Here is a 23,176-nt window from a genome sequence, read left to right as displayed (position 1 = left end):
TCAAGAGACAATTGAGCCACATCATGACTTCCAAAGGCTTGCCTGAAGGATTTCGTCTTAATGTGTGAAAATTGGAGCTAAGGGGCAAGAGAGCAAAAGGAAAGAACAAATAAAAAACCACATAATTCAAAGATCCTAAGGGAAACTGCAAAGTCTTTCATACCTTCTATAGTATGTCATACAAAGGACATCACAGGTGGTACTCACTGAAATGCATCCCACAAAAATCTTTAGTTTACCAAGAGGTTTTATAAAGTTCCTTCCCAAGGCAAAAGTACAAAAATCTAGACTATTAGCCAACCTTGGTTTGAGGATGCCTTTGCCCCAGCATACCAAGACAAAGTTCAACCAAACTATAACTTTGGATCTAGCACACCTACTGTTCAACGAACCAAGGGGATTTGACCAAGCTGCTTCATAGGACCTTTGAAACTGACTAGTCTTTAGCTGATGTTACTTTCCTCCATTAAGTACCTATCGCTTGTCAAATTTGCTTTTTTGCTCAACTAGACACTATGGGGGCCCATATGAGTTTTCCCTCCACTTTTAAAAAGTTGCACCTGATTCTTTGTAACAAATTATTCCTCATGTTCCCAAAAGTATGCCATATAAATAGTTACTGTAATTCTAGGGTTGCCAGAAACCGGAGTTTTAAACACTTACAGAAGTATACCTCGAATTCTGACATTCTTCCTGATGCTCTGATAGTTGTGCACCTATTCATCATGAAAATATTTTCATACTTTGTTTCCCTTTAATGTGTGAAATGGTCTTCATGGAAGTATACTCATAAGCTTGACTGAGGTGGCAAACATTTCTTGAAATGTAACATTTCCTGTTATTTCTGACATTTGTGGATATGTATATATTTATGGGGTGATTTACCTTTGTTTATTAACTTCTAATTTCTTTTCTCTTTCTCCACATGTAGGTAATCTACTCTACAGAATTTGCTAGACAAGCTATTGGAAATTAGGTTAGTCTACTTGACAGTCCCCTCTTATATAGACTGAAGATTTCCAACATTACATAATACAAAAAGATTTTGTGAAAAAGTCAGGTATGACAATTTATTATTCATATAAAATGACCAACTTCAAAACACAGGTTACCCTTCCATTATACCAAGACAGTTCAAGGCATAAAAAACAACATACTTTAAACCTTTTATTTCAAAGCAGTTTATATCAAAATATGTCTTCAAAAGACCTTCAAATAAAACTTACATAAGCTTACTCAAAAACAAAATGACAGTATTCTGCGATACTATATTTATCACATATTTGGTTTTACCTAGTGTAATATCAGGGATATCAATCTGGAAATTATTAATTTCTTTAGCATGTAAGTACTCACTAAATTAGGAACTTTTATCACTTATGATGCTGCACATTTGTATTGTAAGCAAACAAAAAAAAATAAATGTTAAACATTTATGCTCTTCACAACAAAGTTAGTTTCCAAACTTTGCCATTTTGTTATTAAGTGGACTCTTCATGAATCGATCAGAGGCCATGTACTTCTTGATGGGTTCCAATTCTTCAAAACGCTTCTGAAAGTCTTCCAGGTTCTTGAAATCCTTAAGGAGGTTTGGTTCCAACTGCAGATGCTGATCAATAAGTTCATACATAATGAAATCCACAAAAGTGATCTGAAATTTGATCATTATGGTGAGATTTATTCCACAGCTCTTATAAATAATTACAGGACTCTACTGTAAAGTTCTCCTGCTCCTGTGCTTTAGGTTTTTAAAAAGTGACCATGCAAAAATGTTTCCCCATATAACTGATCAAAGGGAAAATAATTATATCTACGGTATATCTCAAATACCATCATCCATTAGTAAGGGCCTATGAAAAAGGCTAATGTGATTCAAAATTTTCAGACACATTTTTTTACAATTTTCAAAATCATGATTGCAAGGATAAATCTGCTTATTGGATACAAACAATGACTATCTTTCAGATTCTAATAATGCATTACCTTCTCAGAATATTTCAATGCTTCATATGCATTTTTTTAATACAAAATATTCAAAATAAGGCAAACAATACCCTGTAAATGCTAATGTACAATTTGATTTAATTTAGCTTTCGCTTCAATTAATCCCTAGTGTAATCTTTTTTATTTATTGGATTATTGGAGTGTATTTTATTTTACTGTCATGCTCAAGTCATTAAATGACAAATTATGCAAACTTACTGAACAACTTTCATTATCATACAAAACATCCACAAAGTTCTAAGCAACACAATCATTTTTGCAATATTTATAATGATGTAATGTAAATTAATTTCTCCTTTTAACACAATTCCTACCAATAACTATATTTAACACACTGACAAAGTGACTAAACATCAAAACATCAGGACAAGTTAACAGGCTGGCCTCAGCTGAAGCAGCAAGGCCTGAGATGTATCAAACTACATTAGTTACTATGCCAAAAGAGAGGGGGGATTAGTGTACCTTGAGACTTGATGGGGGGAAATGTACTGCCCCTCCCTATCCCATGACATCTTATTTATTTATTTCCTCATTAATTTACCTAGGGATTGCTGTTGATTTTAGGTTCTTATCTTTTATGGTAGTATGACAGCTATAACTGCAATTTTGCAAAGTAAAGTGCAGAGAAATATTCGAAAAAACATGCGTACCTCACAAAAAGTTACTGCATCTCCCCATCTCAGTAAATCTTGTAAATATTTTACAACAAAAATACTCAGAAACTTTTAGTTCTTATCTGTTACGATTTTGTTTGAGCTGTCATTATTTTACAAAATAAAATAAATATTATTAGAAAAAACATGTACAACTTGGTAAAATTAGCAAATTTTTACGAGTGTCTTGTAAAATAGGCCCCACACAAGGTTCTAAATAGTCACTTTCAACTTCCTGTCAAAGGAAGGGAAAATTTTTTTTAATTGTTTTTCTTATACCATGTGGATTTGCATATCTTCCTCTTTCCATTGATGTGTTTTTTCTTAAACTGGTCAACCTTAAAGTTTGCCCAGTCTGGGGGTGTGCTTGATATATATTTAGCCGTCCCTTAACCCTTAAGGGACGGCATAATTTATCAATGTGCAGCACCCCAGACCGGGGAAACTTTGAGGTCGGCAAAAAAAAAAAAAAAAAAAAATAAATCAATGGAAAGAGAATGACACGTACATTCACACTGTATAAATAAAAAATTTCTAAAAAATTTTCCCTACCTTCCACGAGAAGTTGAAAATGACTATTTACAACCCCTTGTGGGACCTCATTTACAAGACAATCGTAAATTTTATCAACTTATATATGTTTTTTCTAATAAATAAGCTTCTAGGATTTTGTAAAATTATTATTACTGCTCACACAATATCAAAACAAGAAATAAAAGCAGTAACAAATTTTTATATTTGTACCGTAAAATATTCGTAAGTTTCTGAGAAGGAAGATTCAGTAACTTTGTTTTTTTACATGCTTTCTAATATTTCTTTGCAATTTTCTTTGTAAAATTACATTTTACAACCCGACATACTATCGTAAAAGACAAAAACAAAAACAACAGCAACCTTCATATATTTACTAGCAGATTTACAAAAAGACTCATGTGAAGAGAGATGGCAGGTCTGCGCCCTTGAAGTCACAAGCATTACTGATACTGGCCTAGCTCTCACGTCCGTATAAAAGTTGCCATTAGTGAATTTACAGCATGTAGAAGTATTGGCACCTTTGTTTTGAATCATTATTACCATAACATTGGTGCGTAATTCTGCTTCACACTGGAGCGCAATCTGTCCACCTCCACAAACCTGTTTTACTTCACACTCAAGCTCAATCCGTCCACTAAGGGTTAAGGGTTAAATGAACGTGATTTAAAAACATCTATATATTTTTTAAATACGACACCTAAATTGAACAGACTTCCACTTATTGGTTAGTCTAAGTCCAGAAAAACAAAATTACAGTTTGTCCTCAATGGAATAATATAGTAAGCATGCTAAACACAGCAGATCTCGAGACAAATGTCAACTATGCATGCCTGACTAAACCTACAGGTATGGGTTATTCCCAAGGTAACTCAAGTCATCATGCCTCACTCTGTATCTTTCTCACATTAACTTCGTCGTTAGATGATCAAAATGCAATCTTTTAAGTACAATGTAAATTGCTACAAAGCAACCTGGCTGAACCAGTGTCGTACAGCTATGTTTTCTGTTGTACTATTCATTTGGTGTATTTTGGTTGTTCTGTATTTATGCTCACATATCAGTGAATCTATGATCAATTAGTTACTGCAAGTTTTTGCCAAATATTGAAGATCATCCTCATATATATTATTGTTATTTTATTTTTAGTTACAAAGGAGGTCAATTTCAAAGGTGTGTCAAGGCAAACTGTCGACCCCAGAGCCTCACTAACGTTTCCTTTCTCTATTGGAGGAATGAATTCTCAACTTACACTACTGAAGTTCTTGTTAATACCAAACAATGCATACATACAGATGCTTATAAAAAGTGTAATTCTTAATATCAATGCTATAATACATACGTAGAAAAGGTTTCTATTCATAAACAAGCAAATTCATAAATGATGAAATGCAAAAGTAATTCATAAATAATGACAAATACAAGTGACAACAGAAAACAACTGACATCCTTTGATTCTTGAATAACTATAAGTAATAAAATTTCACATTATTGTGAACAAAAATATACAGTAAATATTATAATGTAAAATGGTAAAATATGACAAAATCTGATATAAAACTTTCAAATTACAGTATATCTTACAACGTACGTTTCACATATGCAAAATATTTTGATCATAGATTTTTGGGAAATATTCTCCAATGAAAAGTACTGTGAAACCAAATACTGTACCTATTACATTAGGAGTGGATGAAATACAAAACTTTTGAAGATTACAACTGTTGAAAGAAACAGTTAAGCTGAAATGTTCTGACCTTTATTGATCAACCCACTTCTTTTTATAACACTGACATTTATAACTTTTCTATCTTGGTGCCAATAATGATAAATTCTGAAGGAGATTTTACAAGCTGCTGAATACAATAATGAATGCAACAATAAACAGTGTAAAATAATACAGCATACACTGCATGTGAGTATTTTATGCAGTGAAGCTACTGTTTCTATTTACCAGTTTGGTCCAATATGTCTAAAATTAAAAACTAATCAAAATTTCATCCAAATCTGTGTCCACAGATAAGTGTTATTTGCCTGATCTGGTGCACAAAAATGTACAAAATCCTTACACTTTTACCAGGTAATTACATAGCTATACTTTCCACCCGCACGGCAGTTAAAAATTTGAAGTTCGCGGTAGCGATTAGTTTATTTACAGTGTAGGTAAATATCAGGAACAATAGGTACAACATTAACAGCAATCGTCACTACTTTCGTGCATAATGTCCATCAGAGGGGAGGGAGGGCAGGCTCTTGTAATTACTTGGTAAGTATGTCTGAAACTTAATTTTATTATGAAAATACCATTTTCATATATGTAACTTACTAAGTAATTACATAGCTGAATCCCACACTGATAGGTGGTGGGATAAATGGACATAATCTGTTTCAAAAACAATCTGATAAGAGGATGAATTTGCAACATAAAAATCTGTTAGCACTGATAAAATGCTAGTTGTAACCTTACCTGGTAAGAGAGCAGCAGTAGATGATTACTGCCTTGGACTGTGCTAATCTTGACCTGTAGCAACTTAGTGGAATGGCCATGACAACTTCCTACTTATGATAGGGGGGGAGGGCCTTAGAGTGAAGACTTCCAAACACCCATAAAGCAAAACAGGAAAACTGTCCTTGCCTAGGGAGCAGTACCAAAATACAATTGACCAATGAAAATAGTTATCAACACCAACAACAATAAAGATTAAAACCCTCATGCCACTACCACAGACAGGTGGGCATTCCGGGTATAAGTACCCCGCAAGGCTCCCTTAAAAAACTCAACACCCAAAATTTCAAGGTGAAGGAGTTACGGGTAGGAAGGGTTGCTTCCTATACTTCCTCCTCTAATACTAAGCCAGCCACAGCCACTGATAATGGACCTAAGGTACAGCAATTTTTTTAAGTGGTTTCAATTTCTTTCAGATGGTGCGAGGCAAAAACGGAATTGCATTTCCAGTATGTCAACCGGAGGATAGTTGAGAGTGACATACTTTGCCTAAAGGCAGGCATGAGAAGTGGCAACAGCTTTAATATCGTGTGCTTTCACCTTAAAGGTCGGTAGGACATCATCATCTATTTGAGTGCGTGCCTCGATGATCAGACTTCCAAGGAAAAATGACAGAGCATTCTTAGACAACGGTTTTGAAGGATTTTTGACGGAACACCAGAGGTTACTGGCAGGGCCTCTGATTCTCTTTGTCCTGTCTAAATACCTAAGCACCCTCACTGGGCAAAGGACCCCTTCCTTCTCCTCTGGTCTTAGAATGTCCATAAGATTTTTAATAGAGAACAAGCATGGCCAGGGATTAGACAGGGACTCGTTTTTAGCAGGGAAGCCAAGTACGAAGGTGCACACAGCATCTCCCTTTGAGAAACTGATGCGCTTGTCTACAGCCTGCAACTCGCTTACTCTTTTGGCGTTTGCCAAGGCAACAAGAAAAAGTCTTTTCTTAGTTAAATTCTTGAATGAAATGGTACGGAGAGGTTCGAAAGCAGGACCCATTAACCATTTAAGTACAACATCCAGATTCCATGACATGGAGTTGTCCTTCACCTGTTTATAAGTCTTGAAAGACTTAATCAGATCTGTTAGGTCTTTATTGGAGGCCAAGTCTACACCTCTATACTTGAAGACTGATCCCAGCATAGCTCTATAGCCCTTAACAGTCGATGGAGAGAGTCCTTTGGAAGTCCTGAGAAAGAGAAGAAAGTCCGCTATTGGGCTTACAGTGGTTTAGCACACGAGATGTTATTGGTGCTGCACCGCCTACGGAAGATAGCCCACTTGGCCTGGTACACTTGGCTGGTAGACTTACAGTAAGTCTACATCTAGACATAGCTTCCGCAGCTTGCTTTGAAAAGCCCTTCGCTCTGACGAGTCTCCAGATAGTCTGAAGCCTGTCAGAGCTAGAGCAGATAGTCCTTGATGGAACTTCAAAACATGAGGCTGTTTGAGAAGATGCGGACTTTGAGGCAGTAACCTTCGGACGTCCACAAGAAGCTTGAGACGGTCCAGGAACCATTCTTTGGCCAAAAGGGTGCTCCCAGGGTCATCGATACGTTTCTATAACTCTTCAATTTGTTGAGAACCCACCTCACCATGCTGAATGTTCGTAGAGGTCCAGGTTCCACCAGTCTATCAGCATTGCGTCTGTCACCCATGCCAGAGGAACCAGGACTGGCGAACAAAATAGAGGAAGACGGTAATTCTTTGATGTGGCGAACAGGTCCACTGGAGTGCAGGGTCCACTCTGTTGGAAGGACCTGACCCCATCGACTTAATCCGTCTGCCAAGACGTTCACCTTTCCATGGATGAATCTGGTGGTAAGTCTGACTTGATTCTGGTCTGCCCAAATTAGCAGCTCCTTCACTGTCTGGCAAAGGGAGAACGAGTGGGTTCCACCCTGGTTCTTGACATAGGAGAAAGCCATGGTGTTGTCCGAATGTACCACCACAGTTCTGTTTGCTACTGCTTATGCAATGTGTGCTTCAGGCCAAGGTGAATGGCAGATAATTCCTTGGCATTTATACGCAGCTTCCTTTGATCCAGAGACCAAATGCCGGAAGCTTCCTGAGTGTCCAAAGAGCTCCCCACCCCTGGTCTGAAGCGTCTGCATAGAAGGAGAGGTTGGGTCTCAGAAGTAGTAGAGACGTTCCCTCTGAAAGCCTCTCCCTGGATGTATCACCACCGGATATCCTCCTTTATCTCGTTTGTAATTGGGAATGTCACTGTGTTGGGTTAACGTCTTCTGTTCCAGCTTGTGAGTAGAAAGAACTGAAGAGGCCTCATATGAAGTCTTCCTAGCTTCACAAACTATTCTATGGATAAGAGGGTTCCCAGCAGACTCATCCATCAATTCACTGAGCAAACTGGAAGTGAAAGAAGGTCCTGTACTGACTGAAGGCAGGACTATCCTCTTGGGGAGGGAAAAGCCCGAAAACTCAGAGTTGATCCTCATCCCCAAGATAGAGAATCTCCTGAATTAGGGCTAGTTGGGACTTCTCTTGATTTATTAAAAGTCCAAATACCTCTGTAAGAAGAAGGGTGGTCTGCAGATTCTTCGTGCACTGTTCCTGAGACTGCGAGCAGAGGAGCCAGTTATCTAGGTATAGGCTTACGTTGATACCTAGGAGGTGAAGCCATCTCGCAAGGGGTGACAGGACTTGCGTGAATACTTGCGGGGCAGTGGAGACTTTGAAACAAAGGGCCCAAAACTGGAAGACTTTGCCTAAGAAGTCAAATCTCGGGTATTTCCTGGACTCCGGATATATTGGAATGTGGAAATACACGTCCTGCATATCGAGTGTTATCATCCAGTCGCCCCGTTGGATGGAGGATAATACTGACTGATTTGTCTCCATTTTGAACTTCGTCTTCTGTATGAAGAAGTTCATAGCACTGACATTGAGGACAGGTCTCCATCACCCCCCGATGACTTGGGGACCACAAACAAGTGGTTGTAAAATCCTCTTGAAGTCTGATCCTCCACTACCTCTATGGTGTTCTTCCTTAGGAGAGAAGACACTTCCTCCGAGAGAGCTAAGAACTTCTCGGAGCCCTCTGAGTATGCCGTCAATGCTATCCACGATTTCACAAGAGGAGGGTATTCTAAGAACGGGATTGGGTAACCCTCTTTGAGAACTCTGATCGTCCAAGGCTCCGCACCTCTTGCACTCCACCTCTCCCAGAAGAGGGAGAGTCTGGCTCCCATGGGTGCACAAAGGATAGAGGAGTCACTTTTGGAAGAGGTTTTGGCGAGCACTCTAAGACTGGGAGGCAGTCTGGCAAACACTCTGGATGCTCATATGGGTGCCCAGAAGAAGAAGAGCATTTATGAGCAGAGTGATGAAGTTCAGCATGTGAATGATCGAAGGGCGAACAGGGTTGTGCCACGTACTTGCAACCCGATTGTCGACCAGTGGAATGGTCTTTAGCATGCTTCGGAGAAAAGGGAGACGTCTCTATCATGATGTCAGACGATAACTGATGGCCCTCTAAAAACGCTTTTAATTGCCAAATACCCTGTACCCCTTAAACTAAAACACTTGTAACTGCCTATTTTAACAGTTCACATCTAATTTAATAGTTCAAACAAAAACATACCTTAAATTATCATAATACAACAATTTAATATTTCAAACAAAAATACACCTTACACCATCATCACAAAACACCCAAATTCATCTTACATTACCCTCCTACAACTGTTACTCTTAGGTATATACATCTCTAAACCGCTTATAACTGCCTATTTTAACAGTTCATCGCCAAAGTTGACAGTTCAAATAAAAATATACCTCAAACAATCATCCCAAAACACTGCAATATCATTTCAAAGTCATCTTACAACATTACGTACCAGCCTACAATAATTATCCTTAAGTATCCCCTATAATTCAGACGCACATTTTCTTTTGCCTAACGTAATTTTGCCCCTTGTCTACTGTACCGCGCATGATGTACATACATTTTAATTATATATATTGCTGTGCTGTAAGATTTTGAAACATTTACTGTACAGTATCTATTTTAGGATAGTATTACTGTATAGAGGATATCTAAAATACATGGGTAGTTTAGAATGATGGGACACACTTTCCAAACAGAATGCTAGGTTTGTTACGTCACGTTAGTAATTTTGTGATTACGTAGAAATACATTTATGATAAAAAATGATTTAGTACAGTACGTTCTTGGTTTGCGTTATACTCGACCTAGCCCTATTGCGGTTAATCTTTACCATCTCCAAGAAAATTAATTAAAAAATTCTTGATCCGTCATTCTCTCTCTCTCTCTAAGTATACATAGCCTTCAATGAAATAACACCAAAATATAAATAAAACATTTCACTTACAGAATCCACTTATACCATATTATTATACTGATCTAATCATCTTAAAAATATTTAAAATCCAAATTTCATATGTAAGCGACTCAAAACCATCATTAGCAGGTTCTCCGATGACGGTCTCAGCTCTCTCTCTCTCTCTCTCTATCTAGCACATATCAGTACTGTACTGTACATATCCTTAATGAAATGTCAATTGCTGTACCATAAACAAAAATATAAGAGAATAAACAAACCAGGAAGTTCACTATGAGCAAGTGCATATGTACGTACATGTTGCCATATTTTTTGGTTTGTCTGATTTAGTATTATGCCGCATTTCATTAGTTTAGCTGACTATGATTATCATACATATTATAACAGTACACAAGGGAATACTTTATCACTGCTGATGTTTCATCTCTTATCACCGTAAAAATATTTAAAATCCGAATTTCATACATAGGCAACACATTCTTATTCTCCTCCCCAGCTATAGTTTAACAAAGTCTGTAAAGTCTCGTCCCCAGCTAGTTACTGTGCTTTGACTGTGATAAATAAACATCAGCTCTCTTTCTCTCTCCCTGTACATATATCCTTTAATGAAAAAACAGCAAAATATTAATACAACATCATTTCATTTACAGAATCCATCTATACTTTGCTTAAACTTTGATGTAAACACTCAAGTTTTCTTTCTCGCTCTCTCAGTATACATATCCTTTAGTGAAAAAACACAGAAATTAGCAAATACACATTGCTTAAAAAAAAAAGTTATAATTTTAGAGATACGGTCCATAATAAAATTCGCGAATTGGTGAAAGTTCCGACATAACAATGAAAGATATATTCCCCAAAAATCAGCAACAAAGTGAAGTGTGAAAAAGTGGAGTGCATAAAAGTAGGATTCCACTACTTTTTAAATGGTTTCCAGAATAAACAGCTATAAATGAGCTAGTGACTTTCTACTTCTCATTGGGGATGTCACACTTAGCTGACATGCACAACAAACTACCGTAAGCTTACGAATATTCTAAATTTCCTACATCCCAACCAAAGACAGAATACATAGAGACACATTATAACTATGTACTACCATACCAATGTATTCCTTAAGTGTTCATATAAAAAGTGAAAAGTTTTACCAAACACACTCAATACTTTACTTACATTATCACCAGCATACCAAGGTCGTTCACCAAGGAATGTTGAGAACAGCTTCATTGTAGTGGGTAAAGCCTCTAGGTAGGTCTCCTTCTGGCTATCCTAAATGATATATTGAGATTATAAAAACTCATTCCAATTCAACTAGGCCTCAAGCCATCAGCTAAAAAAAATATATCAATATACACTACTGTCCAAAAATTACGACAAAAAATTTAAATTTCACTGAATATGAATCACACCAAAATGCAAAAGTATAAAATACTCACAAAATCAAGATAGCACAGTCGAACAAAACCATTCCTGAAGTCCATAGACTGGTTCTCCATAATATCAACACGGATTTTCTCAGATTCAGTCTTGCCACAAAGATCGTGCTTCCTTGCAATGTACCGCATTATGGCATTGCTCTGAGTTACTTTCACATCTCCATCAACATAGTACGGGAGCTGGAAAGTATGGCATCGATTTGAGATTCCCTGACAGTCTGAATATAGTAATTCATTTACTACCATGTGTGTTCTGCACAAGTGTACCAGATACTGTACTACACAATATTTTCAAAATATAATCATTCCAACAACTCTTGAAGTACATTGTTTGAACACGCAATGAGAGAGAGAGAGAGAGAGAGAGAGAGAGAGAGAGAGAGAGAGAGAGAGAGAGAGAGAGAGAGAGAGAGAGAGAGAGAGAGAGAGAGAGAGAGAGAGGAAACCAGCTAAAATTCAATATTTCAAATGTTATTCACTGCACCAAGAACCAGAAGGGGTGTCTCTGTCAAACAGTAATAAGACAAACTAAAAATAAAAATAAAAACAAATAAAAATATATATATGTATATACTGTATTATTTATAACTTTTCATAAAATTTATTATTTGGCTATACAGTACTGTATCTACACACAGGCAAGTCAGCATTCAAACATGATGATTACTTAGCTGATATGGATGACTTTCTAGTTCACCTGTTCTCCACCAAGAGTGTTTCGAATGTTTTTGATTGACTGACTATGAAATTTAGGCCTTGAAGACCAAGCACCAGAACCCATCAGGATTATTCAGTGCAGCAATGAAGATGAAATATATAAATTAATCATGTTTGAATGTTCTTAGAGAAACTTCGACAAGAGAGATTGTACTTTTCCGCAATTTGTGGTGTAGTTTTATGTGTTCTTTCTAAATTCACATAAGTGGAAATGTGTATTATGCCGAAGAAAGATATGTTTTGTTGTTTAAATGTAGTTGTGAAAAGTTATTTTTGTGCTGTTTCTTGTATTTAATTGTAAGTATACATGTATCGATGCTTAATTACCAGACAACGGTTGCTGTTCAGTTGTTAGTTGAATGTTTGGTGGGGGTCAAGGATGGCCATAAAGCCAGTCTCATCACAGCCTTGGTGCAGTGTAGTTTTATCTAACAGGGACTCAAGAAAAGGGAATGCAGCCATAGCTGTCTGTGCCTTCAAGTCCACTTACAGTAAGTATTCCTTTTTATCTCAAAGGTCATTCAGGGAAATTTCCTTTTGGAGATATGCATATCTAAGTGTAAGGAGAATTTCTTGAAGTGCACTTCGGATGAGGGTTACAAAGTAGAGATTGTGCTCATGCCAATTTCATTCTAATTCAGGCTAGGAATATTGAATGAACCATCTGAACTAACAGTAAGTTTGTATCTCATAAATGTGTCGTCTATATGAGAGTGAATAACGAAGGCGACCTAGAAAAATTAAGGACTACTTCTGAAGAATGTTCTGTCCTCCGCTTCACGTGCGAACAGTGTTGACGGTGCCCTTCCCTTCCTGGATGTTCGAGTACAGCAGACCCTGACGGGTTATACCACAACTGTATACAAGAAACCCACAAACCCGGGTCTGTGCCCTAATGGGTCCAGTGAGTGCCCGGACAAGTATAAAAAGTTTGTAGTTGAGCCTACATCCTTCGCACCCTCTCACACTGTTCCACACGGAAAGGGACTACGGAAGAGATCGACAAATCAACACACATACTCATTAACAACAACTTCTCTAATCACATGATTGAACAACAAACCCGAGTCTCTATAAATAACTGACACCGGGATAGCATGACGGGCACCGGAAACAACCATATTAAGTCCATAAAACTATATTACAGGAACTACATGCACCAAAAATATGCAGAAGGCAAGAAGGCCCTCAGAAATAATAAATGAAAATGTAACCCCTATTGCACAAGATGACAAAATTGTCCTGATGATATACTATAAAAATATGAAAACATGCCAGCTATTACTTTAAAACAACCCTGCGCCACCAGAAACGTCTTTGAAGAGAAGTACAGTAGTGTCACCTACGAACTTACATGCCCTGAGGAAAGATGCCATAGCTCTTATATCCGGATGACTACTAACGAACTCTCCAAGCGTCTCTCCTGTCACCTCCAAGAAGGGGCTATTTTTAATCATTACACTCAAAAACATCAAAGGCAGCTTGGAAGAGAAGAACTCCTAAAGAACAGCAAAATCATTGACCAGGCCATGGACTGCCGACGCCTATGGCTTCTCGAAGCTCTAAGTATTTTAGAAAAAAAAGCCGAACATTAACATGGTGAAGGAAGAGAGAGAGAGAGAGAGAGAGAGAGAGAGAGAGAGAGAGAGAGAGAGAGAGAGAGAGAGAGAGAGAGAGAGAGAGAGAGAGAGAGAGAGAGGTGGCAGATTATCTGAACAACTTATAATCCCAGATAACAGCCACTCCCAAATTCCAATATTGATTAGGTCCAGAGGGTCTTAAAGCCTCCAGGCCCAACTTCGTCACCAACCCCGGACAAACCAAAACACAGCTGAATAACCAACCTGGCAACTGTACACCCACCGCCCCACCCCCACTTGCTATATATACCCTTGTAACCTGCATGCCATTCCATTCACTCTTTGAAAATAAACGCCAGAGCGCATTTGAAACATCCGTGGAAATAAACCTAAGAAAACAGAAATCTTTCTTTCTATGTCATTGGGAAACCTGATCTACCAGCTACAGGCTGAGGAAAAAAAAAGGCAATAAGAACAGAGAGGACTGTATATATTAAATGCCGTGGAAACAGCTACAATTTTTAATGCAACTGCCCTCAGAGAAGGTCTCGTCCCTAATTATTATAATTATTGTTATTACTACTATTCTGTCAAATATTTATCTGAAATATTATGCAATACTCATACTCAAACAATATAGTAATATTTCAGGAATGTGGTCTTGGTAAATTAACGTGACTGCGGAATACGATACAGGAGGGGTCAGATGTGCTTGCCTTATCTGTTGTTGGGTGGTCCAATGACCATGACAAGAAATGATCTTGAAAACTACCCCTTACTTTGGTTTCTGAGCTAAGATGTGAGACATGAGAGAAATGGTCATCAGTGAATTTGGCTACTTCAACCTGAACAGCGACTATGGGTATACTGGCCTGGAGGGTTTCACTCGTACAAACCCTTTTTTAACACTGGAGTGCTGGGTTGAAATGAAGTGTTTAGTAGACGCATTGAAGGGAAGAAGACTAACTCACAGACAGATCCTTTAGGTAATTGTATATTGACAGATGAAAAAGGCCATGCATCAAATACTGGTGTTCTCTCTCGCCCCCTCTGTCATCTTCACTTCAGCCATTCATGCTTTGCCATTAATCTAAGGTAAGGCCATTAGTGCCTTTTAATCAAGGTTGTAAGAAGTTTTGACAAGACCTAAACACTATAATCTAGTAACTTTAAAGGATAAGTTACCTAAAACTATTTTCATGCATTACAAATTGCAATATTTTTGTTATGGACTTTATACAGTGCAGCAAACACAATGATGCTACAGTGTTGGATTGTTACATCTAGCCCATTATACAGATGGGATTGTTTTCCACTTGGGTTCATTGTTTCTGCTGTTATTGAAAGATACTTATAATGATTTTGAGAATATTTGACTTTACTAATCTTTGTAATTAGGTCTATTCTTTTTTTTTTTTATGTACTCTGGATGTGGCAGGCTTTCCCTGATGCAGTGATGATTGTATTTTGTCACTAGAGGTTGATTTATCCTCAACTGTAAGCAAGCATGTGTGGGTTATTTTGAGTGCTGCGGGTTTTCATGTTTATGTGCTGCTGTACAGACTACTGAACTTTTCTTTTTATGAGAAAATATTCTTTACGATTTAATAATGCAGTGGTGCAGACTTACATGAATTATGATGCAGTTGATGGCTCAATGAGCAGAAAAATCCTTTGAAACCAGAAGGAACCAGGCTATTTCATATGGATGGTTTTTGCTTGGGTATTACAACACTAAATTTGTCCCGTGTTGATTTATGTTTCATACCTTAATATTATACTGAGCTTCACAATTTTACTGTGTAAGTGTTACAAGAGGCACAACAAAATAAAAATGGTAAACCCTCAAAGATTTGGATTTTGTGAAAAAACAGACATACTGTATTGTTTGTTAGATCTCTAGTGAGAAACCAAAGATAACTGACATCTGATACATTGTAAGGGGAAAAAATTTACTTTTTCACATCTGGGGTTAGAGAATGAGAGCCACAATTCAAAAGGGAATAGGTCCTATACATATATTAATTTTATCACTAAATGGTACACAATCGAGCAAATAATTACAGTATCTTAGACATAACCATGCTCTCCTGCATTCCTTTGTACTCTAAAACTTTCATTATTTCTAAATTAAAATCTACTATATTCAATCCACTATTATTTTACCATTAAAACTTTGCGGGGAGATAAATATTATCAGGGTAAAATTAGTGTTGTCTTATGATTGTATAGTCAATTATAAAAAATTGCAAAGATCAACATCTTCCCAGGAAGATTCCAAAACAATTAGTCTCCATCTTTGAGAGCTTACTGTACAAACAAATTTCAGTACAAATATCAAGTCATACTTACATTAGGAAAGTCAAGGCCTAAGGAGTACTTGATATCAAACCAGCAAGATTTGTCAAACTTTGGGGCTGGTCCACACTCATACATCTTGTCTTCAAACTCTGTTCCAGTGTATTCCAGAAGCAGCCTAATGGGCTGGGCAAGCTGAAAAAAAAAAAAAGTATAAGGATAGCACCGCAGTACGTTTCTCTCATTCAAATTACTGTAAGCAGAACCTTTAAAAGCACTAAAATTCCCAAATGTGAAAGTTGAGGGAACAAGAATCTCATGGCAAACAAAATATATTGCAAATGTAATAACTCTCCCATCTTCCTCTTGCCTTCCTTTCAGGCTGGATCCTGAGGAGACTAAAAAGATTAGGGAAGGTTCAAGTTCATGGGGATGATGGAGGTTGGCCTTCCTATTGAGGTTTTGATAATGGGCCTTCTAAAAATCCTATGCAGCAGTATTGTATAGCTGCCCCTCAAAGGCTTGGCTGTAGTTGTCAAGACTTGGGAGACCACATCCTGGGTCAAGGCATCCTGCTTGTGGGAACACTTTTTCCCCCACCACCACCTCAACCTTACTCTTCAAAAAGAATAAATAAGTCTACACCAACCCATTTTGCAAAAAGAGGCTACTCTTAGCCAAAACTTGTCAAAACAAGAGTAAGTTCACCCACAGGTGAGAAAGGCAAGTCAAGAATCTCTCCGATCAACACCAGCCACCTCCAAAACTTTGCCTGGTTTCCCTAAAGTAAAGTTGGCAAACATGCTCAACCACTGTCAAGCCATGGTACTACCTGGAAGGCCATGGCAACCTGGCTATAAGTAGAGAATGAACAACTTTCACTCTAGTCCCTCTGGGAGGTTTGCCAGACCTCAGATAGACATGTCAACCTGAAGGGTGATAAAGTATCTCCACACCATGTTGCCCAGTAAATTTTTTTTTTATTCAGACAACCTAATTCTGAAGTATCCCGTCATTTTGCCACACTATGGAGTCATTTTGCCCCCCAATGGAGTGATTTCACCCACACTGCGGAGTCATTTCGCCCACACGGTTGAGTTATTTCGCCCAAACTGTGGAGTCATTGGTTACAAGTTGCTTCATATTCCGTTTCATTTGTAATTGTCCATACAACCAAACCAATCAGTGTAGCATAATAGTACCAAAATAATAATAATAATAATAATAATAATCATAATATTAATACAGTAATAATAATAATAATAATAATAATAATAATAATAATAATAATAGGACCAGTTGTAGCTTGTAGCTAATTGTGGTTGTCACTACTGTCTTCACTGACACCCATTTTTTTCAGTCAATCAGAAACTAGTGCACAACGCTGGTAAACTCGTTCCCCTCCCTTGTTGGTTAAGGAAGGGAAGTAGCTTATCAGCGTCAGGCACTAGTTCCTGACTGACTGGCCTTGTGTGTGTGTGTGTGTATATGTTTCTGTGCAAGCACACATTCATGGTTCACTTACCATACTTGTTTACTGCGCATTTAGTTTCGAGTTTGTGGTTCATTTACCAATGTTTTGTAATTGGTCATTATCATAGAATTAAAACAGTTCCTGGCAAGATGGTAGACTACCCAGATGAGTATATTCAGTGTCTTTTACCTGTACGGCCAAGGGAAGAAGGTCTGCAGTGCGACAGGTGGCAGCACAGGAAATGTAATACTGGTGTATCTCGTGCTGAATACTGGACAGGTGTGAAATCCGGTATTTCTATTGATTGGAATTGTAATGCTTGCACCTTCACTGACGAACCAACCTCCCATCAAGTGGAGGACCCAGCCACCCCAGCAATTGAACAAGATCCACACGTCCCTGCAGTTGAACTAGAGTCTTCAATTGATGACCCACCTGACTTCCCAATGGAACTAGAGGATTCACTTGGGGACCCAGCTATACAAGATACTGAACTGCAGCCAAAAAGTGAAGTTACATTCCAGCTCTTTGAGAAGGGCACACAGCGTGGTAGCGACAAGCTCGCTGACAGTCACGGGTACACTTACAAAAAAAAAAAAAAAAAAAAAAAAAAAAAAAAAAAAATCAAATGCAGCTTACTGGCAGTGTACTGTCTGCCCTAAAAATAACCCGTGCAAGGCACTAGTAACTCACAGAAATGGAAAATTTGTAAAACACAACTTATGTCACAACCATCCATCATCAACAGGCTCTGCTATCGCCACTAAAGGAACATTACAGGTAAAGAAATTGGCAGCACAAGACCTACTTAAACCAGCATCTGCTATAGTGGATGATGATGTTCTACAAGAGATGGGAAATGCACCATGCCCTAGTCTGCCTAAGCCAGAGCACTTGGTAAGAACAGCAAACAGACAGACAAAATTTAAGACTGACAGAGCCCAAAGACCTGATTTTGAACTTGATGCAGCTCATAATCCTGACGACTTTCTTAAGAGGTGACGTATCAGTTCGTGAACGCTGCCACTTTATCTTCGAAACAACTCGGCAAATAGGATATCTAACCAAGGCGAAGTCATGGTACATTGATGGCACATTTACGCTATGCAGGCACCCGTTTATGCAGCTGATGACAGTCAACGCTATTGTGAGAGCAGAGGACTATGCAAAACAAGTCCTCTTCCTGTTTGTCATCATGTCTGGGAGAAAAAAAAAGTGATTACCAAAAAGTTTTCCAGGAACTTTTAGCCAGTCTACCAAATGAGCCTTCTGTTCAACGCATAAGTCAACTATGAGAAAGCAATTTGGAAAGTCTTGCCTACGGTTTTGCCTAATGCCAAGGTCAAGGGATGCGTACTCCATTGGACACAGGCTATTTGAAGAAAGGTTAGTCAATTTAATTGCCTACAGACTTTTTATATATACCTGTCGAATAGCAGTTTCAAAACAAATTTCATCAACATAATGTGACCAGATTTTTTAAATGAAAAAGCAGGACATTATATACTTGTGTATATATACACATATACTATACTGTACCTAGCAGGACAATTTTACCACTTTTGTACAGTACAAGGTCTAATTTCTTTGTCTTGATATAAGTTCAAGAGGTTGGTCTCCATGCATGCCTACACACATGATGACAAGGCATACAAATACTTGTGTAAAGTGATGACCCTTCCATTTCTGCCTGAGGCAGACATAGTTCCCATGTTTGAACGTCTCTCTCGCCAAGTTACCACAGCCCAGTTATAAACTATAATGTAGTATATTTCAAGAGCATGGATCCACAGCTGCACATGCCCACCTTCTAGCTGGAGTATTTTCAATCAGTCTGTGCATACCAAAAATGACACTGAGGGCTGGCACAATCAACTAAACAAACGTGCTGCAGTTAGATGCAACCTCAAGTTTTACCTCCTTGTAAACCTCCTCCAGAAAGAGGCTAAATTGACAACTGTCTACATAAGGCTAGCATCTGAAAAAAAGCTACGAAGGGAAAAAAGTATGGAGACTTACAGGGTAAAATATTCACTCTTTGGGATGAGCATGTGAGGGGTGAGAGTCTTCATATTAGCTGCTGAAAGCGTGTGCTCATCTCAATGGCCCAGTGTGCAGCTGAATCTTGCATGTACAGTATGTATTTTTTATTAAAAGTTTCTTTTTTAATTCTGTCACCAAGTTCATTCTCATCCCACAGAGTCATTCTGGCCTGGGGCATTATTCTTTGTAATAAAAATACATGGTAACGATGGTAAATAAATACTCCAACAATGTATAGCGAGCGGTGGACATGACATGGAATATGTGTGGAGAATGAACTTTTATGTGGACGAATTGATTCTTATATGTGGGCGAATTGACCCTTATATGTGGGCGAAATCTTGTGGGCAAATTGACTTGGGGGCGAATTGATGTGTGGGCGAAATGACTATAAACCGATTCTGATCACGAACAAATTCCATACAAGACACATCACAAAACACTTAAAAGCTTTTCTGACCATACACTGTAACATGAGAGAGAGAGAGAGAGAGAGAGAGAGAGAGAGAGAGAGAGAGAGAGAGAGAGAGAGAGAGAGAGAGAGAGAGAGAGAGAGAGAGAGAGAAATAATGCATTTCCAATACAGTAAATCTATGCTACTTCAATTATAATCTTCTATTTTCTGCCAATTATTGCTATGGAAGTTTGTAATGCCACATACAGTATAGCCTATATGCACTACACTGGTCATTTTATATAGCATAATTTCTATATATATATATATATATATATATATAATAAAAAATATATATATAATACCCCAAAAGAAATCACTGTCATCATTTGCCATGAATGCATGCAATCTTTCCTGGAAGTGTCAGGGACATTTTACAAAATATTATGACCTATTTTACTCAAGGCAGGGGAAACAAGAATGCTTTATTGTTAAAGTACATCTGGCTTACTGAACTACACCATAAAACCACTACTTTAATATAAACTTCAAAACAACAATCTGTAACCAGAGCAGAAGAGCAGATCTGAATCTGATGGCAGCTGTAGAAAAAGTTTCTTTGCTTCTGACTGCTGAGTAAGCAGACAAGTTTAGATCTGACAATTTTATCATTTATATTTAGGCTGCCTGTTAATGAAGAAGTTTGAAGAGTTTAAAAATTTCCACAACACTCTTATGTTACCAGACTTCCACTTCTTATTTTCGTGAAATATTACAAGCCAATTCCATTGCATCATGTATATTATTCAAGAGATTTACCTCAATCAAAAAAACTTTAAGAATTCAGATTTATGAATAATGGCCCACAATTGTTATCAAGTAAAAATGTTGTGATAACATGGCCAGGGGCGTCATTTAGGGGGGGACTGGGGGCAGTCCCCCCAGACTCAAGTTGCCCGCCCCCAGCCTCAACTTGCCCCCCTCACCCCACCAAGCCCCAAGAAGTAACAGCAGCTGCTTTTCCATTATTCCTACTGAAATTCAAATGTATCACATTAAGTTATATCTTTTAAGTTATATCTTTCTATCTATCCACTTCATGTGCTTCACAACGCACATGAAATAGCTCAAAATCAAAAATAAACCCAGCTGATTAGACTCGCTTCGCTCGCCAAACTGCCTTTGACCCGGCCCCCATCAAAAATCTGAAATGACACTCCTGAACATGGCTATATCTGGAAAGGAGATAGTCTTCTAAACTCCATATCGTGCACGGAATCAAATATGGCTTGTAGCATTTTTCAATCCTTCAGGGCCGGCTAACCAATTTTTCAAGTGACTGGTAACTAATTGCCATGCAGCTAATGAGTTAACATTTAGCCCTTCGCCAGCTAGCCTACTGCTTGCTGTTTGCAATTAGGACCATGTGTGAAAGTTAATGAAAAGATTAATTCCTTTATTTCACTTTCCTGCATTGGGTTATGATAATCAAGGCAGGGCGAGGATTGGGGGAGGGGAGATCCTATGCAGGTAAGGGCTTGGGCTAGGTAAGGTTGGGCAAGCTGAGGTTTGGATTCATATCTGTAACGGTCCTGCTTTACTTTCGCGTCTTTTGTAATGGATACTAATTAGGCTAAGGACACGAACCATGTATTATTTTTTCAATTATGTACCTTCTTGTTGGGATAACTCGCTAATTTCAAAGCCTTCAGTCAAAACATAAAAATAATGCTGTCTCCTTACAATTACTAGGTTGCGGAAACAAAAATAACCGTGGCTTCAATAACAATGCCGGTTAAAATGGCATAGAATGCACGAAGTCAGGCATCATTTAAGGTAGTTTTTATGCGCAGTTGCCCATCCTCCTTTCGAAGGTCGCGGCCTGCTTGAAAGCGGATTAGACATAATATTAATATTACCTAAACGGACAACTTGACATATTACCTAGACATTGACAACATGACATATTAACTAGACACATTTCAACATGGACAATTTTACCAATATCCTTCCTTTCCTTTAACCTAACTATTCTAAGGCACCGCGCCCGGACTCGACCTTGAAGGGGGGCAGGGGGGCAAGCGACAATCCGACCCCCAGCAACATGACATCAAGCACGGCGAACATGGACGTAACTATTCTGTGGCAATTAGCCGGGATGTGCGCTTCCTGTTTTAGGTTTGGGATTAAAGAACTGCATTGGCTTATACACAACAATAAATAATAACGTGGCGCATAACTGATATACAATAAATAATAACGTGGCGCATAACTGATATACAACAATTAGTAACGTGGCGCATAACTGGACGTGCTGAACATGTTGAAGCGGCAGTTCACTACTGCATGACAATCCCCCCTTGAAGATCAAGCGCCAACTACAATAGCCGTTATTACTTACGCCTCGAATGTTCCAATAGGCAAGAGTTGGTGCCATCTTCACGGGATCTTAACTGGTCTCGGTAATACACCAAACAAATGTTATGACAACCTCTGCTTGAAACAAAGTACAATACAAAACAGAATGTTTTCACGTAGGTGTCGTCTGCCTTCTACGACGGTTGGTTGTGAACTGTGGGCCGCGGCCGCCTCGGCGAGTCGGCGTGAGTCGGCGGCCGCTGAATGATTCGACGGTTAAAATGACGGGGGTTGTGGGAGGGGGTAGCAGAGGGAGGAGGAGGTTGTAAGAACAACAGCCGGCGTGCGGAACAGTGTTGCGTTGAGTCATCCTTCAACGGTAACCTTCCTGATGCAACAAGTTGAACCTGAAAACGACGTTGAAAACGGACCTTACATCGGGTAGGGATAAGGGCGGAAATGTCCAAGCACTTTACCCTCCCGACGGCGTTGTGCTTGTGGGCCACCTTTTGCAGACAGAAATAAACCGCATAGAAAAGATGGCCTCCCCGTGCATCAAAGCACCAAGTTCATGTACATCTTGGTACCAACAACATGGGGGTTGCCGGACGTTGGAATTACTCCAGGGCTGTCTAAAACGACTGAAGTGAAACCATCACAGTCATTAAGCAGTTTTGCCAACTTACCGGAAGACCAACTATTTGTAGGGAATTCGATGACATTGGCGGATTTCAAACCGCAAATGCGGGAATCTGGCGGCTTTTGAATGATGTTAGCGGATTTTGCCTGAAAGTCCAAAATGCTTGTCATTCTCTAGTATGCCCTTGTTAACTTACTCATTCAGATGTAAGTTAATGAATAAT

The 23,176-nt window shown here is 38.5% G+C and overlaps 1 protein-coding gene across 1 annotated transcript; it reads right to left on the bottom strand.

Annotated features, from left to right (window-relative positions):
• Positions 1-1,154: 1,154 nt before the first annotated feature.
• Positions 1,155-22,890, bottom strand: LOC136826841 (glutathione S-transferase Mu 4-like). The gene is made up of 5 exons (XM_067084332.1): positions 22,357-22,890; positions 16,099-16,239; positions 11,450-11,629; positions 11,187-11,282; positions 1,155-1,651 (listed from the first exon to the last, which is right to left on the bottom strand). The coding sequence occupies exons 1-5, from the start codon at positions 22,390-22,392 to the stop codon at positions 1,454-1,456; spliced, it is 651 nt and encodes a 216-aa protein (XP_066940433.1). The 5' UTR covers positions 22,393-22,890; the 3' UTR covers positions 1,155-1,453.
• Between the last annotated feature and the right edge of the window lie 286 nt (positions 22,891-23,176).

The sequence above is a fragment of the Macrobrachium rosenbergii genome, chromosome 3 (genome assembly GCF_040412425.1).
Source record: "Macrobrachium rosenbergii isolate ZJJX-2024 chromosome 3, ASM4041242v1, whole genome shotgun sequence".
NCBI classification, from domain to species: Eukaryota; Metazoa; Arthropoda; class Malacostraca; order Decapoda; family Palaemonidae; genus Macrobrachium; species Macrobrachium rosenbergii.
Note: the sequence above shows the minus strand (reverse complement) of the source record. Positions and strands in the feature narration are given on the sequence as shown.

Coding starts and splice junctions, on each gene's coding strand:
- LOC136826841 (XM_067084332.1), bottom strand. CDS start 22,392: ATGGCACCAACTCTTGCCTATTGGAACATTCGAGGC. Junction 16,240..22,356: donor CCTATTGGAACATTCGAGGC/GTAAGTAATAAC, acceptor TTTTTTTTTCAG/CTTGCCCAGCCCATTAGGCT. Junction 11,630..16,098: donor TAGGCCTTGACTTTCCTAAT/GTAAGTATGACT, acceptor CATACTTTCCAG/CTCCCGTACTATGTTGATGG.